The sequence below is a fragment of the Phodopus roborovskii genome, unplaced genomic scaffold, assembly GCF_943737965.1.
Source record: "Phodopus roborovskii unplaced genomic scaffold, PHOROB, whole genome shotgun sequence".
NCBI classification, from domain to species: Eukaryota; Metazoa; Chordata; class Mammalia; order Rodentia; family Cricetidae; genus Phodopus; species Phodopus roborovskii.
In genome coordinates, this window is record NW_026126183.1 from 4867 (window position 1) to 32784 (window position 27918).

Here is a 27918-nt window from a genome sequence, read left to right on the forward strand (position 1 = left end):
TTTCCTGGGCAGTCAATGGAATGAACACACATCTTTACAAAATGATGAGACTACATCCTCCCAGGATGCTTCTCTTCCATTCTGTGAACAGGACAGAGTTTGTAACTTTTGTATGCATAGCCCCGAGGCCTAACACAGAGCTTTGGCTCACAGTATTTGTTGAATGACTGACTTAAAGGAAAAAAAGAATGAATAAGAAGCTTAGGGATGTAGTTCAGTGGTAGAATTCTTGCTTAGTGTTCAGAAGATCTTAGATGCCTTTTGTTTGATCTCCAATGCCAAAATAAATACTTAATTTATTTAAATAAAACATTAGTGAATATTTACCTTTGAGGCACTTCCTCAAAACAAACTGAAGAAGGCATTTAGAGTTCACTCCTATCTTAACTTTTATCGACAACCACTAAAGGAGAAAACTGGAAAATGGAAGCACTAAATGATAGGCAATGTTTTTTGGTTAAAAGATTTTTGTTGGCCAGGTGGATATTTTTCATTTATTCATTTAGTCAAATGGTTACAGAGTAATTATTACTGGTCAGGGATCTTCAAGATAGCAAGAATATTGAAGCAAACAAAAGAGGCAGGATTTGTTCTCAAGAAATAGATATTCTCATGGAGGACATGTCATCTACAAATGCAAAACAAGTGCATGTTATGCCAAGTGAAGATGAAGTGCCTGGGAGAGTAAATCTCTCTGTTGTGATCTCACACTAGCTGAAATCTGACCAAAGGAGGCATCGAAAGAGTAGTATAGAGGAGCGTTGGCTGAGGCAGAGGCTGGGGGGGGGGGGGCATGGAGTGTTCTGTGTGTGCAGTGGCAAGGTGAAATATACTGTACCCACTGGTGGCATCAAGGAGGCCCATGATTCTTATTCTTACTCAAAAGATGCTTAAGAGCCATTAGAGGCAATACCTGACCTAAGTAAATATTCTGTAGTTGTCTTTTCTACACAACCTTGGCAATGTCTTAAAGATTGTACTTACCACATTTTAAACCAGTGAGATTATTTCTAGAGAGAAAAGTGAAGTTGCAAACACACAGCAGCTGTAAATGTTAGCCCTTCATCTGAACATTATTTTTAAAAAGGAAAAATCAAAATCAAACACATAGCACCCATAAAGAGTTTTTAAAAATTGAATCAGATAGTATTGCGCTTCCCTTTAAAGACCTAAGGATTTTCATTGTTATTAGCATAGATCCAAAATCTGCAACAAGAACTACAGACTGATTCGATGATTCATTTAAAAAATATTGATTGAGTGCCTGTTAGTTTTTAAGCTCCAGAGATTCTGCTGTGAGTGGGTGGAGCCAAGCTTCAGTTTCCCACGGTGTTTACTATCGAAAGGGTGGGAGCCAGCCAGCAGGAAGACTGACAGATTATAAACATACAAATAAAAACGATAAGCAAACAAACGAACGAGATAAATTCTTATGTGTGAGTGCTGTGAGGAAAATAAAATAGAATCTTTGCTGGAGAAAACCATCTAGTCTTTCAGTACCTCAGGCTCCATTTTCTCACCCCGGATATTTAAATAAGGCTGTTCCCTCTCTCAGGGTTCCTCCCTTATTTTTCTGAAGCACCTTCCTGTTCTCAGATCTCAGGCACAAATAGCAGCTTCTCTTGGTACTTGTGTTAGTACACTAGTCTCCTTTACAGTGTTCTTTACATTGATGCTGTTTCAATGCCTGTCTTACTAGAGTGGAGTAGTGTGACAATAGCTACTGATAGATCTGAATAGCGATCAGCAGACCATTGAGATGAACACAAGGAAATGTTTTTTTTTCCTAAAGGCCACTTAATCAAGAAGGGGTTTTAGGCAACATTTCAGTGTTAAGTGGGAAAAACAAGTAGGCTGAACAGAAACTAAGTATCCAGCTTTTGTTTTGGATGGTTCTATCTAGGCATGTAGAGTTTGGCAACAAAGTGAATAATTTACTAAATACCGGAAGCAGCTTCATGCTCCTGAAAGAGCATGAGAAAAAAAAGGCAAAGTGTGCATTTGGACTGTAGAAGGAATAAATGGATAGAAATTATTTTTCTTTTTTTTTTTTTAACATTTAGACAGCTTTTTCTTCTGAATGAAAATGGCTCGCCCTTTTCTAAAACTTACTAACACATGTATTTTGTAAAATGTTTAAAACAATATAGAAAAAGGCAAAGAAGGTTAAATGGCTAATAACGATCACACTTTACTTTCGTGTATGCACATTTAGACTTCTTTCTAGGCGTTGGATGTTTAGCTTATCGGTAGTATTTCTAAGTCTGGACCCTAGCACTGGGAGGTGGGGGAGCACAGAAAGTTCTCTGTCTCTCTGTCTCTCTCTCTCTCTCTCTCTCTCTCTCTCTCACACACACACACACACACACACACACACACACACACGGTAATTTAAAAAAAAAGCCTCCACTATGACTAGCATATTTTTTAAAAAACAGTCTCACTCTAGCCAATAACACACTATGTAGCCCAGATTGACCATGACTTTGTTACTAACCTACTTTATTCTCTTAGGTGCTGGCATAATATGCAAACCCTGTCATGCTCAGATACATTGAGGCTTTGGACACACATTACTTTTAAAAGTTACATGAATTATTGAGCACTCTGTACTAGCGCAGGTTTGAAATACCAGTACTTGGGAAATGGAAGCTTGATTGTAGATTCAAGGCTAGCCTGGGCCTCAAAGAGAGACTCTCCATTTTAAAAAAAAAAATGTCTTACACTTAAGTCAGACTGGTCTGAAATTCACTATGTAACCCAAGATGGCTTCCAATTCTCAGCAATCCTCCTGCCTCAGCCTTCCCAGTTCTGGGGGTTTTATTGTGTTCTTAAACGGTGAGATAAACAAATAGTTATGAAATGCTTTATATACAATTAAACAGGTAAAGGCATTGGAGAAATTATTAGGTTAAATAGGGTGGTCACAGGAAGTTTCTCTGGTGAGGTGAGGCCTAGACGATTAATGCAAAAATAGCAAAGAAAAATATTCTAGCCTCATTTATGTTTGGGTTTTTGTTTGTTTGTGACAGGGTTTCTCTGTGTAGCACTGGTTGTCCTGGAATTCGGATCTGTAGACCAGGCTGGCCTCGCTCGAACTAAGATCCTACAGCTTGGGCCTGAGTGTTGGGTTTAAGGTGTGCTCCAACACCACCAGGCTTGCAGCTAGTTTAAGAAGTTAAGGTAGGAACAAATTAGGTCCGTTGGAAAAACAATAAAAAGCTACTGTACCTATCTGTTTAGCAGAAAACAGGAAAATGGGGGTGGGGACACGGAGACATCCTTAAAACACTGGTTTAAGGTTCTTTTCCCCTTTCACTGTTGGATGGGAACTGGGAGCTGTAGGGTGCATTCCCTTCATTCCTTCCTTTAGTCATTAGCAGCTAAGAAAGGCGTCTTTAACCAATCTTTTAGAATTCCCCTATCAGATTTTCCCATCCATTTACAAACCCCGCCCCTTTAAAGTACTCAAGTTAGAGCCTCGTGGAGTCCTTCCTCTCTACTTTTTAACATTGCAAATTCACTTTTGTCCCGACAGTGCACCCATCCCCCACTTTAAAGTCCGGCGTTGGGCAACAATGTATTTTAAAATTTTGTTCACTCTAGATTACCAAATCCCGACAGAACTAAGAATTTCTATTTTTAGACTATTTCAACTTTGTTTTTGATTTAACTTTCTCAACATCTACAGCTGTGCTTCATCTACAGTTGGCACTCGATAAATAAATGTTGAATAAAATGTTGGCTGCTGTCTACACTAGTCTGGACTGTGTGGATCAGTGCCAGTTACATTGGTACTACATTCTTGTTCCCTGAAAAAGGCTTCAGGCGGCCCAACTGTGATGTCCTTCAGCTTTCATAATGGGAAAGCAAAGGTTCCCACAATTCTCAGAACGCGAATTTCTCGCCACAATTCAAAATGGCGAATGAGGGTGGGGCCTGTCACATGGTGGGCGTCACAGCAGCATTTTTTCCCTAACCCGCCGTCCGCCTGGTTCGGTAGTCTACCGGTCCCCTCCTCTGCCCACTAGGCCTTCTCGAGGAATCAACTGGGATTGGCTGGTCAGCAGTCTGGGACTGGGCCTGTGAAGCAGGGACGCGGCATCATCACTTCCTGTTGTGAGCAGTCGTTTCCTGTCACTGCTAGGTAACAATGGGGAAGATGATGGCTGCATGAGCTACGTCTTAGAACCGTTGCTGGGCTAGAGGCGGGTCTCTATCAGAGGTTCGGAGGCGGGCTAGAGTGCGGCGGCGGCGGCTGGGCGGCGGAGCCCCGGTGACGGCGGCGGAGCCCAGCGAGTCCGCTCCTGGCCAGAACACCGAGTAAGTGACGGCTCGGGCACCCTGAGAAATGGGATGTCGGGCTGGGGCAAGGCTGCGGCCCCGCGCCTCCCAAAATGGCCCGAGTGGCTGGCCGCGGCCGAGACACAGCACGGCCTCCCGACCCGGGTTCGTGGCTGCGGGGGGCTCCGTGGCGTAGTCGCCGCTGCCATTTTAGCTGGGTGGTGAGTCGCGGCCGGCTCAGAGAAGAAGGGGAAGGCGGGTGGGTAGGACTTCCTCCCCGTGGCCCTGGAGTCGCGGCCCGGCCCTCCCAAGCGATGAACGCCGGGGAGGCGATCCTGGGCTGTGGGCCTCAGGCGTGAGAATCTAAGCTTCTTCAGTTCTCCTTACTCCGAGTTTCCCCCCCTCGTCGCCCCGCGTTGCGGATCGGGTTAGGGTTTGGGGAAGTGGGGTGGAGGTGCTCTAAGTCGGATGTTTGGAACTCTTGGGCCTTTAGATTTTCCCAGGATTCGTAAAGGCCCATTTTGAACCCTTCTGGAGGGCATTACCAATTAGTTGCCCTCTGAGGCTACGATGACAGTCTTCCCTGAGGATCGGGGACATATGTGGTTTGCTTCCTGGTTCCTTTAGCCCTGGTGTGCGTAGCCTTGGCTAGATATTACTAGAAGGATTATCCCCCACACTCAAAAAAAAAAAAAAAAGAAAGAAAGAAAGAAAAGGAAAAAAAAACGGAGGGAAAAGATGTTGCGGGTTGTTTTCCCTGGGTGAGTTGTGGGAATTGGGCCAAATTATTTTCAAGTTAATATCCGTGTGATCTGCCAACATTCATACCCCTCCCCCACTCAAAAAACCCCCTAAGGGTCTAGGCTTCTGCGGGCGGTACCTGCCACGTACGCCATAGCTTAGTAACTAGTATTAACCGGTTGGGCTTCTGCTTCCTGAATACTCAGTCCCTTTTCCCCTTACGCTGATTAATTTCAAGATGGAGGAGACAGCCACGTTCTTTCCCTGGACAGTTTCACCATACTTATTCCACAGGTTATTCTAGCAGTCTGAGGCCTAGCAGACTACTTATTAAGGTCATTTTTTTTTTTTCTTCTCAGGGGCAAAAGATTTATATCAGATTCTCATGCACCACTGGCAGGCCCCACAATTCTTTTGGCTAGAAATCAGTTGCTTACATTTCTTGAATCATAATTAACCACAGTGTGTTTAGATGATTGAAGACAGAAAAAAAAATAAGTGTAGCGCTAATGATTTCTTTGATTCTTCATAATTACAAAGTTACTCATCTTCCCATCCGATCAATCAGAGTCGTCTGGAGAGGAGGCAGGCACAATTATAGGTCGTCCTTTTCCTCAAATCAGTTTCTGAAATACAGGTTAAGTATCTAGAAACACCAACCCAAACACCCTTTAAAGTAACTATTTTAGGGCAGTTTTTCCTGAGAAAGATCACAAACATTTTTTAGCCTGAGATGTCCTGATGGATTTTATTACTTTAGTTTCTGCCTTGGGCTAGTGTAGTGTACCAAATAAGTCCTTGAAAGTGACTCTTAGAATCTGAAAATAATTACTAGTCTGATAAGGAAGGCCTGTTTTAAACAAGTTAATATTAAAAGGTAGATTGCCTCTTGGTTTTTAAAGGAAATCTTTTATCTAATTGCTGGTTCCCTCTGCCCTTCTTGGTTCCCGAACTATCTTAATACTAACATTGAATTAATTTGGCTTATGATGCATGGAACTAAAATACATATGTGTTTTTAAGAATTTGTTTTATTTCAAAGAAAATGTGGATTTTGTAACAGGAAGAATAACGAATTCTTTTCCTTCTAGAGCAAAGTGAAGAAAATTAAATCCAGTTTATTGGATTTCAGTACTATGTCATAACAGACAGGTAATTATTTTTTGTTTCTTCTTCTGATGGTGTGTATGTAGAATGTATTTACAAATATATGTTGTGTTTTACAGTCCCTGTGGTTGAATGGATTCTTAATGACGAGGGTGGATGCTTTTTACTGTGAATTCAAAGGGTACCTGAAAATCACCTATGCCTTAACTGTGAATTTTATTTTCAACGTAATCTAAAATTAGCCAAGCTTTTATAGCACTAAAAGAAAAAATTAGGATGCTTTAAGATATTATTGGAAAGACCTGGGTATAAGAAAATGCTTTTAAATGTTCAGTGAATAACTAAATGAAATCTCAATAGAATATGAGTTATTTTGTCTGCCATTTTAATTTTTCCCCTCCAAGATTCAAGAAGCCATACTGGTATGTATTGCTCTAATTAATTCTGTTGTTATTATCAACATTGTAAGAAACCATATAAATTGTTTGCACTATCCAGGGCACTTAAAAGTAAGTGAAACATTTTAAATGTTCCTAGAAAACAGGTACAAACTTGGATTGTCCAAATGCTGCTGGACAGTGAACTAGGTTACATTTATAATTAACTTCTTTTAAATAGTATTGCTAGGCTCTTCGTTTGTATTTTGTAATCCTCACAATCAGATCTTCATGGGGATGTTAACTATTTTAAAGAGGAAGCAGACTACTGTGAGAGAAGTTGAGTGATGTGTTAAATATTAGTATGTGGTGGGGGCCTCATTTTATCTCATGCCTGCTTGACACTTGAAGTCACCAAACTTATCCAGTTACATCAAAAAGCTGGTGGAAATAAAAGGTCATAATCTGTAAGTTATATCTTGCATCAGAAAGTGTCGTTAACTCGTAAAAATAGTTTGCCTCAGTGGAACAGGTAAGTTATCCCACAACTATGCATTATGTGGGTGGTTTGTTACAGCTCCTGTTTCAAGAATTAATTGCTCTTGGTGTAAATTGGTAAATTTACTTCAAAAAATTCAGAGTCTCTCTTGGTGGCCCACATCTGGAATACTGGAACTTGGGGTGGGGTCAGACATAGGAGGATCAGCACAATTTGAGACCAGCATGTGAGTTCCTAGGCTAGCCAATTCTATATAGTGAGACTTTGTCTCAAATAAAATGAAAAAAAAAAATATTACAACCAGGATTCTTAAAAGAAATAGCTCACTAAAATCTTTAGAAATGTTTGGCTGCTATCTTTCAGTTGGTAAACATTGTTATAAGATTTTCAGTAGGAGCAAGTAAAGTAGACCATTTACATTTATAGAATTGTGGTATGTGTATTCTTTCCATAATCATACAGGATTGGGAATTAGAGTAGCTCACTGACTAGCTCCCTGTTCCTTCGATTTACCATAGAGAGGCTAATAAGTAAGTCAAAACCAGACCAGTGAGGTGCTGCATTTTTGAGTTAGTACCCAGGATGAGGGCATTATTTTTGTAGGTGTAGTTCTTTAACATTTTTGAATACCAGATTTCTGAATCTTCATGTCCCACTTTATATAGTACTTTGAAGTTTTGATTACCAATGCTAAGATAGTAATAGTTCCATGTCTGTTTTTTCCTTCATCATTTTTTTCTCAGTTTGAATAGAGGCATTTCCTAGATGGTGTAAAGCTGTTATCTTTCCACCTCTAATTAACTGAGGGTTTTTCTTTTTTAAAGATAATTCCTCAATTTGGATGTATGTTTTTGAACATAGGGTTTCCACCTGAAATAGGTAATTGTCATTTTTGCTTTAGATTTTTCTCATATTACAATGCTTTACCTTGAGATTTTAATTTCATTAATCATAACAGCACTGATGTATGTGTGGGACAATATTGGTAGTAGACAGCAGGACAGTGTGTGTGTGCGTGTGTGCGCGCGCGCGCGCGTGTATTTAGGTAGGTTAGAGATAATAATTGTACTTCTACAGATTATACTGTCATTGCAACCTGTGACAGTCTGAGGGAGTTTGGGTGGGGAGTACAGGTATAAAAGGTTCTTAATGTATCAGATCAGGGTTCAAGGCCACCCTCTGATTTCTGTGTAGGAACACTTGTTCAGGAAGGATGTAGTTGTCTGCATGTTTAATCTTAAAATTGTTTTCTTCAACTAAAATTAAGTAATTGATAGAGGTGATAATGCCAGTCTGTTTTGGTTCTGTTTTATTTTTGATTTTTTGAGGCAAAGTTTCTTCTATAATCCAAGTTGTCCTGGAGCTAAGTATATAGCAACTTCACGGAAATACTCCCATCTCACCCTCCAGGTATTTTAGGGGGAAAATATTTTTTATTGTGTTTGTTTTTTGATAAGAGCAGACTGTTTGTGTTCAAGCCAGCCTTGAATTCATGATCCTCCTACCTCAGACTTCCAACTGCTGGGATTACAGGAGTGCTTCACAAGCCCAGCTTGATGGAAATCTTATGTCCTGAAATAGTATAGTAGTTACTGATTACTGTCAACACTACTAATAATCAGATTTTTGTATTAATTGCCCTTTAAAATAAACATGGAATCTCTAGGATATTAAGTTTTTCAGAATAGTAAAAGAAGCTATTCAAAACCTATGTTATTCTGATTTAATGAGGTAGAACAATAGCAAAAGAACATTGAGTGGGTGATTGAAGATTAAATTCATTCTGAATGAACTTGAGTGGGATGAATGTCATAGTAGCTTCCCACTAACTTGACCCTGTAAGTTGGTAGCGTTTACTATATAGTTCTTAATACTCTTTCAATTGACTATTTTAGAGGCTTGTAGTCGCAATTGTGAACTGCAAGTCAGTATTCTTCCTGCCAAGAGATTAGACATGAGGGACATTCCTGAATCCGTTTTGGAGTTTTCAGCTGCCCTTTACCAGAGGTAAAGATAGGAAATTATAAGCAAAGCTAAGTTTCACTTTAGGTAATCTGTAAGCTCATTACTATGGTATCTCAGTAGTGCTGGATGCACTACATGTTCTACAACAAATAAAGTGGTTGGTGAGTACTATCTTCCATAAATAAATGCATAAAAAACAACCCTGTCCTGTTGTTTTTAATTAGATTATTTTATTTGTGTGAGTATTTTACCTGTATGTATGTATATGCATCATGTTAGCCATTTAGGTCAGGGGAGGATGTCAGATTCCTTGGAACCAAAGTTACTGATGGGAGTGAGTCACCATGTAGTGCTAGGAAATCAGGTCTTTTGTAAGAGTAACAAGTACTTACCCACACAGCCATCCCTAGTCCCTCTGTACTTGGTTTCTTTTTATTGTTTGTTTTTGAGACAGGGTCTCACTGTAGCCCTGTCTAGCCTGGAACTCAAGAGTTCTGCCTGCTTCTGCCTCTTGGGTATTGGAATTAAAGGTATGTTTCACCATGCCCAGTGCCCTGTTTTGTTCATTTGTTTGTTTTTTTGAGAATGCATCATATTTTTAAAAGTGAGATGGCAGAAATGCACAGCTAAATTAAACTTCCACCCATTTATCTATTATAAATTTAATAAACTTTAAACATTCAACAAAGAAAAATTCTTAACACTTCTGTTATCTACATGCATGATGGTATTTTTATCCTGACTTCAAATCAAATCTACTAAATCATTTGATTTAATTTTTTACATTATTGTTGGTGGATCTGGGCTTTGAACCTAGAGTCTTATGCTTATCAGGCAAGTGCTCTCCTATTGAGTTGTAGGCCTTACCCCCTTTTTACATTTTCATTTTGTACTTTGAAATCACAACTCAGGAAGTTGCCTAGCTTACCCTGGAACTAACTGTTGCACAGATAGGCCTTGAACTTGTGATCCTCCTGCCTTAGGTTTCCCATTAGTTAGGAGTACAAACCTTTATTACGGGCCTATCTCATGTTTTAACCTTTTTTGGTTTGGTTTGGTTTTTTGAGACAGGGTTTCTCTGTATAAAAGAGCCCTGGCTGTCCTGGAACTTGTTTTATAGACCAGGCTGCCTTGAACTCACAGAAATACTCCTGCCTCTGCCTCTGATTGCTGGGATTAAAAGTGTATACCACCATCACCCAGCTGGTTTAACCTATCTTGAGACAAAGGTTCACTCTGTTTGCCTAGCTAGCCACAAACTCGAGATCAGCCTGCTGTGAGAGCTGGGATTAAGGTGTTCCTCTCTATACCTGGCTGTCGTTGAACAAACAGGTGATTTTCCTTTTGGTGTTAGTATTATTGAACTAATACTTTATTAACAAAATATATGGAAAAAATGAATAGGATGCAAGCTGAGATGTATGGCTCAGTGGTAGAGTTTTCCTAATACAATCCATTTCCAGCACTGTTGAAGAAAATTACAGAGCCAGCATGGTGACACAAGGCTAGGCTACATAGTGAGCCCATGTACCTCCAATAGCAGACCTGAAAAGAGAAAATCTGGCTGTTTGTGCCAGTACAAGATGTTTTGTGGGCTAGGGGCATAACTCAGTGGAAGAGTGATTACCAATCAAAAGCTGTTTTGTTAGTGGATTTCATGATGTGGGCCTGTAGTCCCAGCTACTTGGGAGGCTAAGGCAGGAAGTTAATAGTGACAGTACCTCAAAGAGTGCTAAGGATATAGCTCAATGTGTTAAGGTGCTTGTCTTGCATTTGTAAGGTTCAATCCTCAGCACCACAAAAAATTTTTTTCATGTTTCAAAGTGTTGAGGTAAGGACTGGTATAAAAAGCCCATGGTATTCAGTTGCCATGCCTATTGGATTTAAGGGATATATTTTAAAGCACACAAACAGGAATATACTGGGAGGTGGTAGTCATTTAGTGGAAAATTCATTTACTTTGGAATCAGTAGTTATGTGTTTACTTGGTGACCATTTATTGTCCACAGAGGTTTGACAGATCACTCTTCCATTCTTAGGATTCTCACCTGTGAACTTGAGGCAGGTTTCCTGCTTCATGGAATTATTGTTAGGACTAAGTATAGAGTGGTTAAAAAGATCTTATTTTAATTGTTTTATAATCAGGGCAGAGAGCTAAATGCTTTACGAGAAACTGGATTTTTCTCTACAGTAGCCTTTTATTGGTAATCTTTTTGGGTGGGGTGTGTTGAGACAGGGTTTCTCTGAGGTGTCTTGGCTGTCCTTTATTTGCTGGGTTGATCAGGCTGGCCTCAAACTCAAGAGATCCACCTGCTTTTACCTCTGAAATCCAGGGATTAAGGTGTGTTGTGCGCCTCTTATAGGAAATCTTTTAAGGAAATCATTGTTTCAAAATGCCTGAAGCTAATCATATTGCAAGTATATGCTCTGTGTCATTAATGTTAAACCTTGGGAATGAGGCGATAGGTTAAAAATCCTCTTTGGTGAGGTGGAAAGAATCTAGGGTGTGTGGGTTTTCTTTTCCCTTCTACTCACCTCAGGAAAGCTGGGCTTCACATACTTGGCAAGTACTCTGTACCTGAGCAATATGCCCCAGCTCTTTTTCTCTGTTGCTAGTTCAACTGGAAATAATCACAATTCATCATGTATGTCTAAAGAGCCATTTCTTAACACTTTATTGATATTTTCACACTAAAATGGAGAAAGATTGTATTTAGTTATTTGCATCATGCTTTCCTAACATCTTTGACACACCTTTGCCATTAAAATGTTTTTTTTTTTCACTCACTAAACAATAGTAATAGTGTCATCTGCCAGCTAGAACTTGTGAGTTGTGTTTATTACTTTTCTTCATTTTATGTCATAGCTAGTACAAGGCTCCTTAAAATGAGACAGGGTTCATTGAGTGTTCTAAGTGAGATTGTTTTACCAGGCATTGAGACACCAGTGCATGCATTCAGAATTTTCATTTCTTTCAAAATGTAAGCAGTTACTTAGATTCTGGAACCTGACTTCCCATGTGACTGCCCCTGCAAGGAGACTATACCTTTGCAGTGCCGAATCTTTTCACTCTTTCCACTCTTAGCCAATGCAGAATGAAAACAGAAAGGTTGGAGAGTAGGGAAGTAATCAAATTAGGTTTTATTCTCCCTGTCCCCAAAATAATTACAAGGAACAGACTTTCTTTGATGGAAGCCACTACTTTACCAAACACTGTTCTGTTCAGTGAGGCCTTCCTAGTTTGCTTGGCATTTTGGAGTAGAAGTATGTTTCTCAGTGAGTGTAGGGGAAATGTGCAGCAGCATGTCATTATGGGAGTAAAAGGAATTTGGAACTGGTCTTTGTGTTCTGTTTTGAGGCAGGGTCTCATATTATCTCCGTAGGCCTTGCCAAGAAAAGTCGTAGAATTTTGTGTCATGGAAACAGAGTTCAATATTACCATATTCCTAGAACAGGGGGAGATATAACCTGTACTTAGTGACATTTTAGTTCAGAGAGTCTTTTGAATTCCATCTGTTCTAACTTCTGTTCAACTTCTACACGTTATGACTACAGACTCAGGTAGCTTGCTTGCTTTAAGGTGCTGATTGCATCTCCATTTGGGGGCAGTTTTGTTGTACTGTTGTATTACAAGGAAGAATTTCAAAGCTTCCCTGTTTTTGTCAACCCTTGGCTCTAGTTTGGCACTGGTTATATTCTCTTGTGTTATGCCCTTCTATTTAAAGGAATCTTTCTGTTCCCTCCTTCCTCTCTTTTCTTTTTCTTAAAAAAACAAAACAAAACAAAACAAAAAACAGGGTCTCAAAGTCTATCCTTGTCTACCCTGAAACTCTCTATACATAGACCAGACTGGCCTTGAATTCAGAGATCCATCTGCTGCTGTCGCTGCTTCCCTGGTGCTGGGATTCCATGCCTTGCCTTTCTTCGTATTTTGCTGTACTTTATTTAGAGTTACTACCTTTTTTGAGGCAGGGTTTCTCTGTTTAGCTTTGGAGCCTGTTCTGAAACTTGCTTTGCAGACCAGGTGACCTTGTACTCACAGAGACCCACCGGGTTCTGCCTCCCGAGTGCTGGGACTAAAGCCACCCACCACTGCCTGGTTGACTTATTACCTTTGATATTTGACATTTGATGCTATTCTTAAGAGTAGTAATTGGCATGTGCATTTTATCTTAGGTTCATGTCCTTCAAATGTCAGAACTTATCAGATGTTTTTGCTTTCTTTGGAAGATTGACATTTTTAAAACCTATTGAGCCAGCAAGGTTTTTTTTGGGGGGGGGGGACTTGTTTGCTGATCTTTCACAAGTAGATTTTGTCTTGTTTTAGTAGCCAGAACATTGACTACTTTAATAATGTTAAACATTAGTGGTGGTTTTCTTTAGGAAATTGTTACCGCTTGAGGGCTTTGTTTTCTTTCCCTTTGTGCTTTTCTGTTTAAAAAAGCAGCCACTGCTACCACTGCCTATATCAACTCTTGTTAGTTGTAGTGAAAAATGGTGGCTTGTATTGCTTTTTTACATTTGACCCATATGACTCATTCCATGACTGTTCACCCAAGACCTTCCATAGTCTCAAAGTTTTTAAAATACTTGTCAGAAATTTTTATAGAAACTAAAGAATCTTAGTAATGAGATTAGGAAACTGAAAATATTATGACCGTACCCTCTACTTCCTTGCCATGCTCATCTTACTGATTTAAACAATAATAGGGTAGTTTAAGATTAGTATTCTAATTTGGGCATAGTGGCACACACCTTTAATTCCAGCTCTTGGGAGGCAGAGGCAGGTGGATCGCTGTTTGAAGCCAGCCTGATCTACAAAGCGAGTTCTAGGACAGCCAGAGCTGTTACACAGAGGAACCTTGTCTCAAAAAAAAAAAAAAAAATAGTCTAAGGGAGATAGAATGGAGATGTGGGTGTGACTATGTCTAGACTATTCAACCACAGGGCTTTGAACTCTTGGTCTCCCAGGTACAGGGTTACAAGTAGTTTGAGCTACTATACTGAACAGGATTGGTTTTTTCCATTTGGATTGATTTATAAAGATTCTGGCACATTGCTACATATGTGAGATGATATAAATTATAGTACTTTCCACCACAAATTTAAATTTTTATGTTGTCCTTGTTGGTTTGGGCTACTATAATAGAATGCCCTAAGCTGAATATCTTATAAGCAGTTTAGAGAGTTCAGGAGGCAGAGTTAAGTCAGAATCAAGGCCTTGGCAGCTTAGTGATTGCTGAGGATTGACTTCATGGCTCACTGTCTTCTCATTGATGAAAACATCAAGGTATCTCTCTAAGGGTTTCTTAGAAGGTCATCTTTACTTCCTAATAGTATAATCTTGAGGGTTAGGGTTTCAGCAGGTGAAAAAGAAGCCAAACTTCCAGAAAACTCCCCATCCTTTTTTTTTTGTTTTGTTTTGTTATGGTTGTTTGGTTTTGTTCTTATTTTTGAGATGAGGTCTTACTATGTTTCCCAGGCTAGCCAGGAATTCAGAATTCTTTGTTTTCAGAGCCAGACATGGTAGTGCGCGCACGCACAAACACACACACACACACACACACACACACACCCCTGCTTGTCCTTGTGAGTAACTTGAAATGAGGTTTTTACACGTCTTCATTTATGTGTCATTTGTGGATTTGGAGGCAGGGTCTGCATGTTTCATCTTTGAAAAATGCGCAAAGGCTTGGATTTAATGGTACATACTCATCTCTTAGAGATTCGGTTCCTAAGTGTACGTTTTAGTGTATTTTTAAGGCTGCTATTTCCCTTGAAAGCTACATAGAAGTTCCTCAGCTATACACTGTATGAATTTTATTTTGAGTTTTTAAAAAGTGTGTATGAGTGTTTTTGCCTGCATGTATGTATGTGCACTAAGTAGTTGCTGGGTTCCTGCAGAGGCCATGAAAAGAGTGTCAGATCCCCTAGAGATGGAGTTCCAGATGGTTGTGAGCTGTCAGTGTTGGTGCACGCAACCAAATCTGGGACTTCTGCTACAGCATGAAGTTTAAACTGATGAAATTCACTTTGCACTTTTGGAACTGTGTAGTTGGAGATCAGAGAATATATCTGTCGAGCATTAAGGGAATGGAGCTCGCCTGTCTTCGATAGTGTGTGATACCAGTGTTCCCTACTGTTGCAATGACTCTTAAGTCTTGTGTGTAAGCATTGACTGTCCAGTTATTCATTAAGAGACATTATCTACTAGTTACCAGCCAAACTTAATTTCTCAAGCCATTTGTATTTTGTAGTATTTGAGGTCGTTCTCGTTAAGAAAAAAATATGATCTTTGACCCAACTCCGACAAATCATAATAAAATCTAACCAGTGTTAAACCATGTGTCATGTGTTTAAGGCTAGCATAGGCTGAAAAATAAGACCCTATCTTCAAAACAAAACAAAATGATAGATTTCTGATAGAATTCCAGAACTCGCAAGGCAGAGGCAGACAGATATCTTGAGATTGAGGCCACATTGGTCTCCAAAGTGAGTTCTAGGCCAGCCAAGGATATATAGTGAAACCATGTCTCAAAAAGGAAGATTATTGGGAAAAAAAAAAAAAGTCCATACAACTCAAGATGATTAAGTCCAAAATAATGAGGCTTACATTGACACTATTAGTTTAGTAGCATGATAGATTGGTATTTTCTTCAAAGTACTTGTTGAAGAAAATAAAATGGGTAAGCAGAAGCTTTAGAAACATTTGCATTTTCATAAAATGTAAATGGCCCCACCAGGCGTTTCCCTATTGCAAATATATTTTTATTATTTCATTTATAAATCATCTTAGCAGGCCTGTTTTAAGTATGCTGAATGAAGTGTTTACACAACTTCTTTTAAAACACCTCTAGTCTTAACATTCAGAAAGCTAGGCCAGGAAGAGTGACGCTTCAAGGCCAGCCTGGGCTATATTCTCACCTGTTGTTTGATGTGAACTAGTCATAGGAATGGTTGCCCATTTAGTTGAAACATCAACACTTGCCTAGGGAAAGAAACACTTGAACACAAGTTGTATCTTGTAACTCATCACTAGCCACTCCATTACTTGTATGGTGCATGTAGCCTCACAGCCTGTCCAGTACCCTCCGCTTTTTGTAGCACTATATAAACCAAAAGTCTAATACTAACAAGTTCATTTCCTTTGTACACATTTCTGCTCTTAAACAAAATTTCATTTCCTATTGATAAAATGACTTTCTTTGCTCAGGGGGAAAAAAAGCCATTTGGAAATTTGGTTAAATCCTCATTTTTATTTCTTATTTTTTATTGAAAATTTTTTCATAAAACATAGTGAACATGGTTCCCCTCCCACAATTCCTCCTCCATTGCCACTCACCCAGCTCCACCCCTGTGGAGACCTCTGATTAGCTGGTGACAAGCTCTATCCTTTGATCTTCAGACAGGCTTTATTTGTACCAGCAAGATATGACTACACATCCCTCCTTAGAAAACAAACGAGCAAACAAAAAACCCTTTCCCCCAGTTTCTTACTTGACACCTAACCTCTAGTTATATGGATTGTAACATGTCTATTGAAGGCTTAAACAATAACATCCACATGAAAGAAAACACAATATTTTTCTTTGAATCTGGGTTACCTCAGGATGAATTTTTCTAGCTCCATCCACTCATCTATAAATTCCATAATTTTATTTTTAACAGCTGAATAGTATTCCAATGTGTACATTTTTATGAAGAAAGGTTTTAGGTGGAATCCTTCAGCTTTAGTTCTGTAATTTGCAGAGCATAGGTATTGGGAGTATTTTGACAAGTATTTTAATCTAATTTTGTACTACTTTAACACATTCATAGTATCTGCCTAAGTGCAGCCTTGGTCATCCAATCTGATGAAAATTAGGTACCCTCTGCTGTGCCTTTATGTGTCATTTTCAAAGTACACTTTTCAGTTTCCACAATGGCTGCATCCTTGTACATTTTTTGAACAGTCCTAGATGATACAGATGCCATACAAGTTACAGTAAGGGAAATGCAGAGAGCAGCAGTGCATAGCAGTGAGGGAAGGTACTTAGAGTCTGTCACAGTTGCTCAGTTCTGCCATTATAACACAAGCTCACGTGGCTGTGCTCCAGTAAGACTATGAATACTAAAGTTTGTGTTTCAGAGTCTCAGTTAAGAAATGTGCAAGTTGCCATGCTTTGAGGCACACCTATGTAGGCCCAGCAGCACTCAAAAGGCTCAGGCAGGAGAACTGTGTTTGAGTTAACTCAACCACACAGGCATTTCCCTGACTGAAAATAACTATAAAACCCAAAAGCTGCCTATGTATCCTCATGGTGGAGTGTATGCAGGCAGGGCCCTGGGTCCTGTTCCTAGCACTTCAATGTAAAAACCATTTTTATATTACAAGGAAGATAAAGTAGGTCCCATTGCTAAGTGTAGCCCAAATATATAGTTTGCTAAGTCCCTGACCTAGTCTTTCTAGTGTAACAGTGCTTTTCCAGAGTTTTCCTATCACATTCATTTGCTCATTTTTCTTAAAACTCCTCTCAATGCCTGCATTTAGATTTTCATGTAATACCACTGGAATGCATAATGACATCTGTTTTCAAGTTGGTCTTTCTCTTTTTAGATAAATTTCCGCTTGTTTATCAAGATGGACAGCTCAGATTCTAATGATAAAGGGAATGATCAATCTGCCGCTCAGCGCAGAAGTCAAATGGATAGATTGGACCGGGAAGAAGCCTTCTATCAATTTGTAAATAATCTGAGTGAAGATGATTATAGACTTATGAGAGACAACAATTTGCTGGGCACCCCAGGTAAGCGACATCTAATGTACGTTTTTAAAGAAATAGCTTGTTTTACAATATGTTTCTTTAATGAAAAGTGATTAATACAAGAGATATTGAATGGCATTTGCTCCCATACTTATTACCTGATTCCATTCTTTCATAGTTGGAAGGATTCGTGTCAGAGACATTTGGAATTTTTTGAATTGTGATAAAAATTGTTTGTGAAATGAATTACATAGAAGTGAGCTGAACAATTTAGCTGGCTAGCCATGCATCCAGTTACAAAATAACTCATAGGATTTTAGTTTCTAGAATAGACTCATCTTATTTTGTTATGCTTTATTCTCTGAATTTGTCCCAACTGTAACCCTGCAGAGTTGGCTGTGGTTAAATGGCAGCTAGAACTTGGTCCTTAGCTACTCTCTTTTACTCAGACAAGGGGTTTGTTCTAGTTAGAACTCAAGTTATGTCTTCTTTCCCATTTCTGTTTCCACCAACCCGTAGATGGTTGCACTGACTTTTAAAGGTAAACCTTTCAGCAAGACTAGGTGGAGCATTTTGAGCAAACAGTACCAGACACCAATTAGAATGTCTTAACTGCAGTTTGGACCCTGCTATTAGTTTGTGGCTTCTGACAAATCAGTCCCTCAATTTAAGGTGCAGACAATGAAGCCAGACATGACCTGGTGGCAAGTGTCTGTAATCCCAGCTGCACAGAAGGCTGAGGCAGGAGGTTGTTGAGTTTGAAGTCAGCCTGGGTGGACCCTTCTTCAAAAAGAAACATGAGGGTGGCAAAAAGACTGAGTGACTTGCCAATTGCCATTTGTAAATTGGCAACCATTATTCCACCTTCAGGTGAAAGTACTGAGGAGGAGTTGCTCAGAAGACTACAACAAATTAAAGAGGGTCCGCCACCACAGAGCTCAGATGAAAACAGAGGTATGTTGTGCTTTGGGAGGTGAGTAGTGGATGGAATGATGGCAACTTCGTAATAGTAAATGTCAGCCAAAAGATTATCCACAAATGCCACAAATTAATGTGCTGATAAGTAACTGTTCATAGAAAAAGAAGTGGCATTTTCTTGCTATTGGTGAGAATGTCAGCATGCTGCTTTTGGCCTCACCTTTGGATTGTTTGTGTTAATTGGGCCACAGTGAGAAGTAGCCTATTTAAATGAGATTTTCCTCCCCTTGGCTTTCCACATCCATTGAAATTTCCTGCTACTTAGTTCCATGTTTATAAATGTGGCTTCATCAGCAAAAAGAAATGCTGCTTTGTCTGCCCTAGCGCCTTTCTCTGGGTGTAATTTTGTTCTTCTTGGGGGGTATTAGCAATGACTGGAGACACTTTGCTTGACAGAGCTGATGAGGGTTTGCCATTAGTGTGGAGCAGGTAGAGGGCAGAGACACTGCCAACCACCCTGATGTCCTACAATGCATGCCACAATTCCCAGCATTAATTGGCTCAGAGTGTCAGTGCTGCTGCTGAGCAAACTGCCTAAAACCTCAGGACTGGTGCTTCCCTCTCCACAGGAAATAGGGATTGATTGTAACCTAGGAGCCATGGTGGTAGATTAGATTGTGACTATACTTACTGTTAGATATGCTGTTACTCTAGGTTCAGGCTGTTCGTTGTCTTCATTTTCATGATGATTTAAAATCTTGATATTGGCAAATATCCAAGTAATTATAAACCATTAACCTTGTTTATATTTTTGCTATGACTGCAAAATTCTTATATTTTAAAGCAACTTCATATTATCAAAGACACTTACGCTAGGCTCTGCATGAAGTAATGGGGACTGAGAATTTGGTAAAAATATAATTGGAACTAAAATACCAACACAAGCCCCCACAACTAGCGATTATGTAGTTTGATTTTGTTTAGACATTGGACTGGAAAAAACAAGTTGCCTTCTCAGAGTCTCACAGCTTCTTCTAGACAAACAGTTCTCAACCTTCCTGATGCAGTGACCCTTTAATACAGTTGTTCATTTTGTGGTGACACCCAACCATACAATTATTTTTGTTGCTACTTCATGCCTATAATTTTGCCACTGTGGTGAACCCTGTTGTAAATATCTGATATGCTAGATATCTGAATCAGGCACCCCTTCCTCATGAAGGGGTTGTGCCCACAGGTTGAGAATCACTGTTATAGGCTCATGTGTTGTGAAAACAACTTTTTCCACATCCTCTCTGGAAATAAAATTTTGTTACTCTTAGCTTTCTCTTTTCAAACACCTGAACTTTTTTTTTTTTTTTTTTGCTTTTTTATTAGAAATCGGTGTTGGCATACAGTATAAGATCTGTAAATGTAAAATTTATTCAGAATTGTGAAATTCTTAAATGTTATTTATATGATTGTCCTAATTTTTGTAGTTCCTTTCTCTTCCTCTCTCCCCCTTCTTTGTCTTAAATAGGTGGAGACGCTACAGATGACGTGTCCAATGGCGACTCTATAATAGATTGGCTTAACTCTGTCAGACAGACTGGCAATACAACAAGAAGTGGTCAGAGAGGAAATCAGTCCTGGAGAGCAGTGAGCCGGACTAATCCAAACAGTGGTGATTTCAGATTCAGTTTAGAGATAAATGTTAACCGTAATAATGGAAGCCAAACCGCAGAGAATGAAAATGAACCATCTGCTAGACGTCTTAGTGTAGAAAACATGGAAAACAGTAGCCAAAGGCAAATGGAAAACCCAGCATCTGAGGCATCATCTGCCAGAGCATCTAGGTCAGAGCGCAGTTCAACTGAAACAATAACAGAAGTGCCAACCACCAGAGGTCAGAGGAGGGCAAGAAGCCGGAGCCCAGAGCACCGGAGAACCAGAGCCAGAGCTGAAAGAAGCAGGTCACCTCTGCACCCAACAAGTGAAATCCCACGAAGATCTCATCATAGTATCTCATCTCAGACTTTTGAGAACCCTTTGGTAAACGAGACTGAGGGAAGTTCTAGAACCCGTCACCATGTGACCTTGAGACAGCAGATTAGTGGACCTGAGTTGCTAGGTAGAGGTCTCTTTGCGGCTTCTGGGTCAAGAAATGCCTCTCAAGGAACAAGTTCTTCAGACACAGTTAACAATGGTGAATCTGCAGGGTCTGGTCAGCGACCTCCAACCATAGTCCTTGATCTTCAAGTAAGAAGAGTTCGTCCCGGAGAATACCGTCAGAGAGATAGTATAGCTAGCAGAACTCGGTCAAGGTCTCAGGCACCAAATAACACAGTCACCTATGAGAGTGAACGTGGAGGTTTTAGGCGCACCTTTTCACGTTCCGAACGTGCAGGTGTGAGAACCTATGTCAGCACTATCAGGATTCCTATTCGTAGAATCTTAAATACTGGATTAAGTGAAACTACATCTGTTGCCATTCAAACCATGTTAAGGCAGATAATGACAGGTTTTGGCGAGCTTAGCTATTTTATGTACAGTGACAGTGACTCGGAGCCCAGTGCCTCAGTCTCCAGTCGCAATACAGACAGAGTAGAGACACGGAGTGGAAGAGGGAACTCTGGTGGCAACAGCTCTGGTTCCGGTTCCAGCTCCAGCCCTAGCCCCAGTTCTAGTGGTGAAAGTTCAGAAAGTAGCTCAGAGATGTTTGAAGGTAATGAAGGAGGCTCATCTGGTCCAGCAGGTGGCAGGAGAGATGGTCGACACAGGGCCCCAGTTGCATTTGATGAAAGTGGCTCTTTGCCATTCCTTAGTCTGGCTCAGTTTTTCCTCTTAAATGAGGACGACGATGACCAACCTAGAGGACTGACCAAAGAACAGATTGATAACTTGGCCATGAGAAGTTTTGGTGAAAACGACGCATTGAAAACATGTAGTGTTTGCATTACAGAATATACGGAAGGCAACAAACTCCGTAAACTACCTTGCTCCCATGAATACCACGTCCACTGCATCGACCGCTGGTTATCGGAGAATTCCACCTGTCCCATTTGTCGCAGGGCGGTCTTATCTTCTGGGAACAGAGAAAGTGTTGTGTAATGAGACAGAACTCTCAGCTGTGTAGCTGGAATAGTGATGGGCAAACAGAAATCACTTGCTTCATGTCCACTTTTTTGAGTGGTGCTTAAATATAAAGTCACAACCTGAATTGAGTCATTGCTTTCTGAGGGAATCATGTCTTTTCTCTAATTTCTCTTTCAGGATACAAAGAATATTACAGAAGCAACGTTTTAGGACTTAAATGTTTGGTTTCGGTACCAGATAATTGCTAACCTACCTGTTACTGATAATTTACCCGTGTACACTTGTCATTTTTCCCTTTGTTATCTTAAGGTCTGCCCTAGCAGTGGCTTCTCTCTGTATCATGTTGACCTCTTTTGAAAGTTTTCCAGGCCATAAGAGAGGCATGAAGAAAATTCCCACTCAAGACTAAGTTCCATTTGTGTTTTGTAAGTGATTAACTAAAACTATACCATTCCCAGTTATTGACACAAATACAGTCACATTCTGAATATTGGTTGTTCACCTTCCAGAGTAGGTGACAATGGACATATCAGTGTAAATAACACTAAACAGTTAGGATCTTCTAAGTGTATTAACTGTCCTACGCCCATCACTGTGGCACACAATAGAGTGAACTTATAGTTTAATTGAGATATTTATCTTGTGGAAATATTAAAAAGCCTATGCTTGTGTAAGTGAAAAAAATCACATTCATTTGTTTAAAAATGTAAAGCTATTTTGTAGAGGCTCAGTACTTTTCCAATGCACTGTTGTATTAATGCATTCAAAATTGTAAAGTACCATGCTTAGAAATGAGAACTGCTTTTTGTGAGCCAGCATAGTAAAACAAACACACCAAACAAAGTAGGAAGCTGCTTTTGTAAGTGTGTAGATGTCAAGAGCAGAACATATCTCTATTTAATGTATTTGTGAACAGCTACTGTGACATGAAAAGGAAAAGACCATGCAGAATCAAACTGCATTAAAGACCAATGGGGATCATGTATTTGAACTTGGATTTAGGCAGGAAGTGATAGATGAGGGTAAAGAAAACTGCTTTGAAGAATGGGACATTTTCATGAAGACAGTAATACAAACATGAACTGGTTTCATATGGTGACAGGCACAGCAGCTTGACCCGGTATTCTACCTGAATAGATGATGATGATCAGCGAATTTGGCAGAGCTGTCTTTGGTTTATGAAAAACAAAGCACTACCACCTAGCACGAGTTAAATTGATGTTTTTACAATCTGCTCCTCAAAAAGAAAAAAGAAACAAAAGGTGGAGGAAAGAGACTTCTAAACCAATTTTAAAGGAAGGATATCAGTTGGTACAGATGGGTGTGCTATTGGAAAAGTCTCGGATTTGCTTGTTTTCGAGATTTATTGTGTAAGGTACTAGTGTACACTTGTCTATTTCATTGCTGTATCTAGCAGATCTAACATGCCACATTTAAAGATCTATTCATAAATTAAGAGATTTTTATCTTTTATTCAAAGTGAGGCATGATGGGTTATTTGAAATTCAGATTCTAGTTGTGTTGCCCATATTTGAAGATGAGATTGCTGGCTCACATCTATGGACACGCACTTTATTGTTTATTTTTCAGTGGTAAGAATAGATTGTGATAACCCCAGTACTCTTGCCTGTTTTTTTTTTTTTGAGGCAGATTGGGGTTAAGATTAGTCTGGCCATTTCTCTGGGGTAAAGCTACCGGGCCAGAGAGAAGCTGGATTGAACATGCACATCCCTGGCCATTAATCAAATGAACTAACTACCCAGGTTTAGTCCAGGACTCCAGAAAATGTTTTACCCAAATCTGCTTTAGGAATTACCTGCTTACCCTCACTGATATGACCTTAGCAGTAAAGATTATTTCAAAGTTCATTTTTTCATGTTTTACTCTGGCTTTCAATCCTACCTAAGTATCAAGGAAATTAAATTGTAAATATGGTAGTTGTTTACAAAGGATATGTACTGCTCTTGCAAGGAAATAATGTCCAAACAAAGCTTCACTTATTTTTTTTAATATAAGCAGATTTCACTGTTAATGGCGCTTATGTAATACATTTTTATCTTTTTAAAAGAATTGTCCATGTAAAAGTCAGGATTCCTTTATATTTGTGAGCCTACTTGTCACCTTTCTATGGTTTTCAGATCTGCAGCATAGTCCTTATTAACTAAAAAACAAATCCATTTTCCTCTTGGTAAAATGTTCCACTTTAGGGGTGTTCATTTTCTGTAGCTCAAAAACAGTTGCAGCACATTCTAAACATGAAGTTACTGACAACAGGCACCTCCCTGACCTCCCCAAATGTATTACTCATTTGTGAAGTACTGAAGTCAGAGGTAACTCAAGCAGAATGCTGGTTATGAATGGAGATGTTGATGCTCTTCAGACACATTGGAACCCAGTCTTTCCATTTCCAGCCTTCAGTAGAACGCACATGTTTGATGTGCATGTAGACCCTTTCAAATAGCACTCATATTGGGTTGTGGAGAATGAATACAAGTATTTTTAGTGGGATTTGCTTTTTTTATTTTACAAAGTCTATGACTATTACATATTACTAGTGCTGCGGACGTTAAAGATAAGGTTATTCGTATAGGTGTCAGGTATACAATAAACAACGTAAATTGTTTCCCTCATCAGTGTCCAAACAACTATTCTTGAGGGAACATTTTCTTGCAAAAGACTTTACATTTCATTTTGTATCTTTGCACTTTTTCTTCATTATGGAAAGGTTCTGTCTTTAAGACCTACTTTGAACTTCATGCAGTAATAATATTGGGAGAGTACATTGTTCAAAGCATAGGGAAAAGTGCTATAGCCTGATTTTCCTCGAATATTTCCAAGTTTTTTTTAAATATGCTTACTAGTGTAAAGGTTTGCAATGTTTTGTTTTATTCCACGCAGCTTACAATGTTGAGATTTATTAGTGCTGATAACAAAATTGAACAAGTTAAAAAATGGCAGGCTATTTGCAGTAACACTGAAGAGAGCTGTGCTGGGAATTTGGAACATTTTCTCTGAAAAGAACATGTTAGTTGTGCCACTGTGTTAATGGAGGTGGCATTGGGGACAGGAGGAGGCTCACATGCTAGTGCTGGAACAGGTACTTACTTGCCCCATTGATAAGGAAATGTTAGTGCCAGGAGATAGTCCATCTCTGGGGACATGATTGTCAGAATCCATCCAAGGCAGGAAACTGGTTATGTGTTAGTTAAGCAATAGGTTTTTGTCTCCTGGGGCAACTTCATTTCTGTGCCAAGTATCCTCTGCTTTTGTCAATGTCTTCTATTTATGAAGGGTAGCATTTAGCACATTTTGTATGTAACCACCTGCTCCTATGACTTTCAGTCAGTTCTCCAAATACCCATGTGATAAAAAGAGGTCAAAATGTTGCAAAATGACTGTTAAAGGCCATTTCTAACAGTTTGTTAGAATGCAGTGGTACCTTGAGGTTGACATTTTTTAACAGATGGAGATTTTTAGAATTCTTTTGTGAAAGGAAATAATTTGTAATATGCCTTAGTTGATTTTTAAATGTTTTTTTTTTCTGGCTTTCATGTTACACATCTTACCAAAAATATGCAGTGCACGGGAGCCATGCCTGCAGAGCACTTAGGGTCTTGGTAATCTCCTAAGATGGTTCTGATTGTTACTTTCCAAAGTGTTCTTTCTGTACCTTTGTCACGGTGAAGGCACGTGTGAAGGGGTCTGCTTTTCCCCTTTAGTACAGTTCAGTATGTTCAATGCTCAGTAATGGTGTTGGAATTGAGTTACCTAGTAAAGTTTTCTTTTCAAAAAACTATTTTTAAATGTACAACGATGTATCATGCTTCGCTTGGGAAGTTAAAGTGCAAGGTCTGAGGAAAGAGGGTTTCTAAGTCACAGTTTAAGCAAATAAAACAGCTCTGAGCTCAGTATCTGCCCTTTATGTTTTTTTAGCTTTCTGAATTACTGTTTTTGAGCTAGGGTCTTGTACTGTGTACTTTTAGCTGGCTTGGAATTTACTCTGTGGACCAGGCTAGCCTCAAACTTGTGGCAGTCCTTGTACCTCTGCCTCCTGAATGTTGGAATATAAGTACTTGTCACCAAACCTACCTAGCAAAGCACTCTAAAATTAAAGATGTTTTTTCCTTCACTGGAACATTTCTAAAATACTGTCCAACACTCCAGGAAGAGAATGGTCTCATCTAAGTCACCATAGTTTGTATCTAAACACCTACAGCTTAGAATAGAATTACTATTGGGAATTCATTTTTTTTTGAATTAACAGTTTTATGATTGTTTTCATGTCCCTGTAGATGTCTGGATTCAAGTCTCAGAGCTACAGTGAGATATTGGGACTTAGTGGTTTTGGTATTTTGAGAGGGTCTCATTTTGTAGCCCAGGCTGGCCTGGAATTAGTGATCCTCCTGATGGCTGGAATTACAGGTATGCCACCCACCCAGCAAGGATTTGTTTATTACAGTCCCATAGCTGCTCTGTAGTCATTTGGGTAAGCAGCTGTCTAGAGATGCGCAGTGAAAGTGAACCCTCTCATACCACTGTGCCTTGTTTCAAGGTTTTTCTCATTTCTCATCTTGAAAATTGTTTCCAGTTCCAATTTCTAGTCAAGCCAGCTGCTCAGCCTTAACTCTGCTCAGTGCCCTGTTACTAACGTTTTTTTTAACAGATTGGTTTTTATATGTTTAAACTGTGCAGCGTGTGGATTTTACCTCTTGATAGCCCCATTTGTCCCTGGTGCTGCTTTGAAGTGTCCAGTGGAGTGGGTACGCAGTTGGCCTGGGCACGGACCTATGTCTGTCTTCTCCCAGGAAAAGCTACTTTGCTGTAAATGTTTACTTGGTTCCTGTAAAGAACTGGGCAGCAATCCTGGAAAGCTCTGTGAAGCCCATAAGAACCTGAAAAGCTTTGGAAAGGGCAGCCCTTAAGTCTTTGACCATGAAGCACATCTGTGCATGTTGTGTAAAGACTAAAATGATTGTCATAGCAGGGCTTCCTGACCTCTGGGGAACCTTTGCAGAAAGCAACAGAGAGCACAAAGGGAAGTGAATTTGCTTGGCTTGCTTTGTCTGGTTTCTCATTTCCTTCCATTTAAATCTGAACGAAACACCCTTCTCCGGTATCTGATCCAGCAAACTCCTGGTTGGGAAGCCCTGTATGAAATTTTGAGAATGTACCCAACTTTTTTGTACAGTGCTTTACACCTGCTACAATTTAACTTGTTTAATGCAGAACAAGACCTTGAAAGGTCATTCATTAAATCTGGTTTGACTATTAATAGCTATCTTTTAGGAAGAAGCTCTTTCCCTATGTACAATGTCATACTGCAGACTTAAAATATAGACTATCAATAAAATGCATGAAGTGATCACTTGTGCTTTTTCATCTTTGGGGTTTTAAAAGGTGGACACTCATCAAGGTTCTGGTACCTTAAGCCAGTCACGTAGGCAGTATTTAGAATAGAGGATTCCACTGCAACCTTGGTTCTGATGACCTCAGCTAGCTGCTTTGGGAATGGACAGGCAGGTACTGGCTTTGTTATTTGGCCAAGGTTTTTTATCTCTTTGGTGGTTGAACGGCTTAATCTTTGATATAAAAAGATGAAAGTATATGCCAAGAATCTGGGAGATGAGTATCATCTGAAGTAGATGTGTCTGCTGTTCTTATCCTGACTGCTACCCTGCTTGACTTCCCTGTACAGAGTGGGTGTGTCTGCTTGTGCAGTGCCTATCCTCCATCCAGTCTCCCGTCTTTGTTCTTTGTTTAGATGGCTGGCTCTAAGCACATCACACTATGATGGATAGAATTTCCCTTTCATACACCCTAGGCTGGCAGTGTTAAAAGTTTGTGCTTTCTGTGGTAACTACAGAGCTCTCCGCTGATAATCAGACCCAGTTCCTCAGTATTGATGCAGTCCCTTTGCCTCATTACTTTTCTTGGGTTTCTAGTGTGGCGATTCTACTTGTTAGGAACCAAGTGTTGAGCCCAGGCCTCCATTCATACTAGGTAAGCACGGTAGTGCTGAGCTTGACTCCCCAGGCCTTTTTTGTATTTTTGTTTTAATGTTGAAACAGTTTCACGGGCTGCCCTTGAATTTGTGATTCTCCTGCCTCAGCCTCAAAGTAGCTTTGATTATAGACCTCCATTTTCAGGTAACTCTTCAAAACTTACTGTCATGAGCTACACACACACATGCATGATAATTTTTTTAAAA

At 39.7% G+C, this 27918-nt stretch overlaps 1 protein-coding gene across 1 annotated transcript; it reads left to right on the forward strand.

The window, feature by feature from the left end:
• The first annotated feature begins 4010 nt into the window (after positions 1–4010).
• Rlim (ring finger protein, LIM domain interacting) lies at positions 4011–27072 on the forward strand. The gene is made up of 5 exons (XM_051179588.1): positions 4011–4147; positions 6117–6177; positions 17570–17759; positions 18588–18671; positions 20155–27072. Exons 3-5 carry the CDS (start codon positions 17594–17596, stop codon positions 21723–21725), a joined length of 1821 nt encoding a protein of 606 aa, XP_051035545.1. The 5' UTR covers positions 4011–4147; positions 6117–6177; positions 17570–17593; the 3' UTR covers positions 21726–27072.
• The last annotated feature ends 846 nt before the right edge of the window (positions 27073–27918 follow it).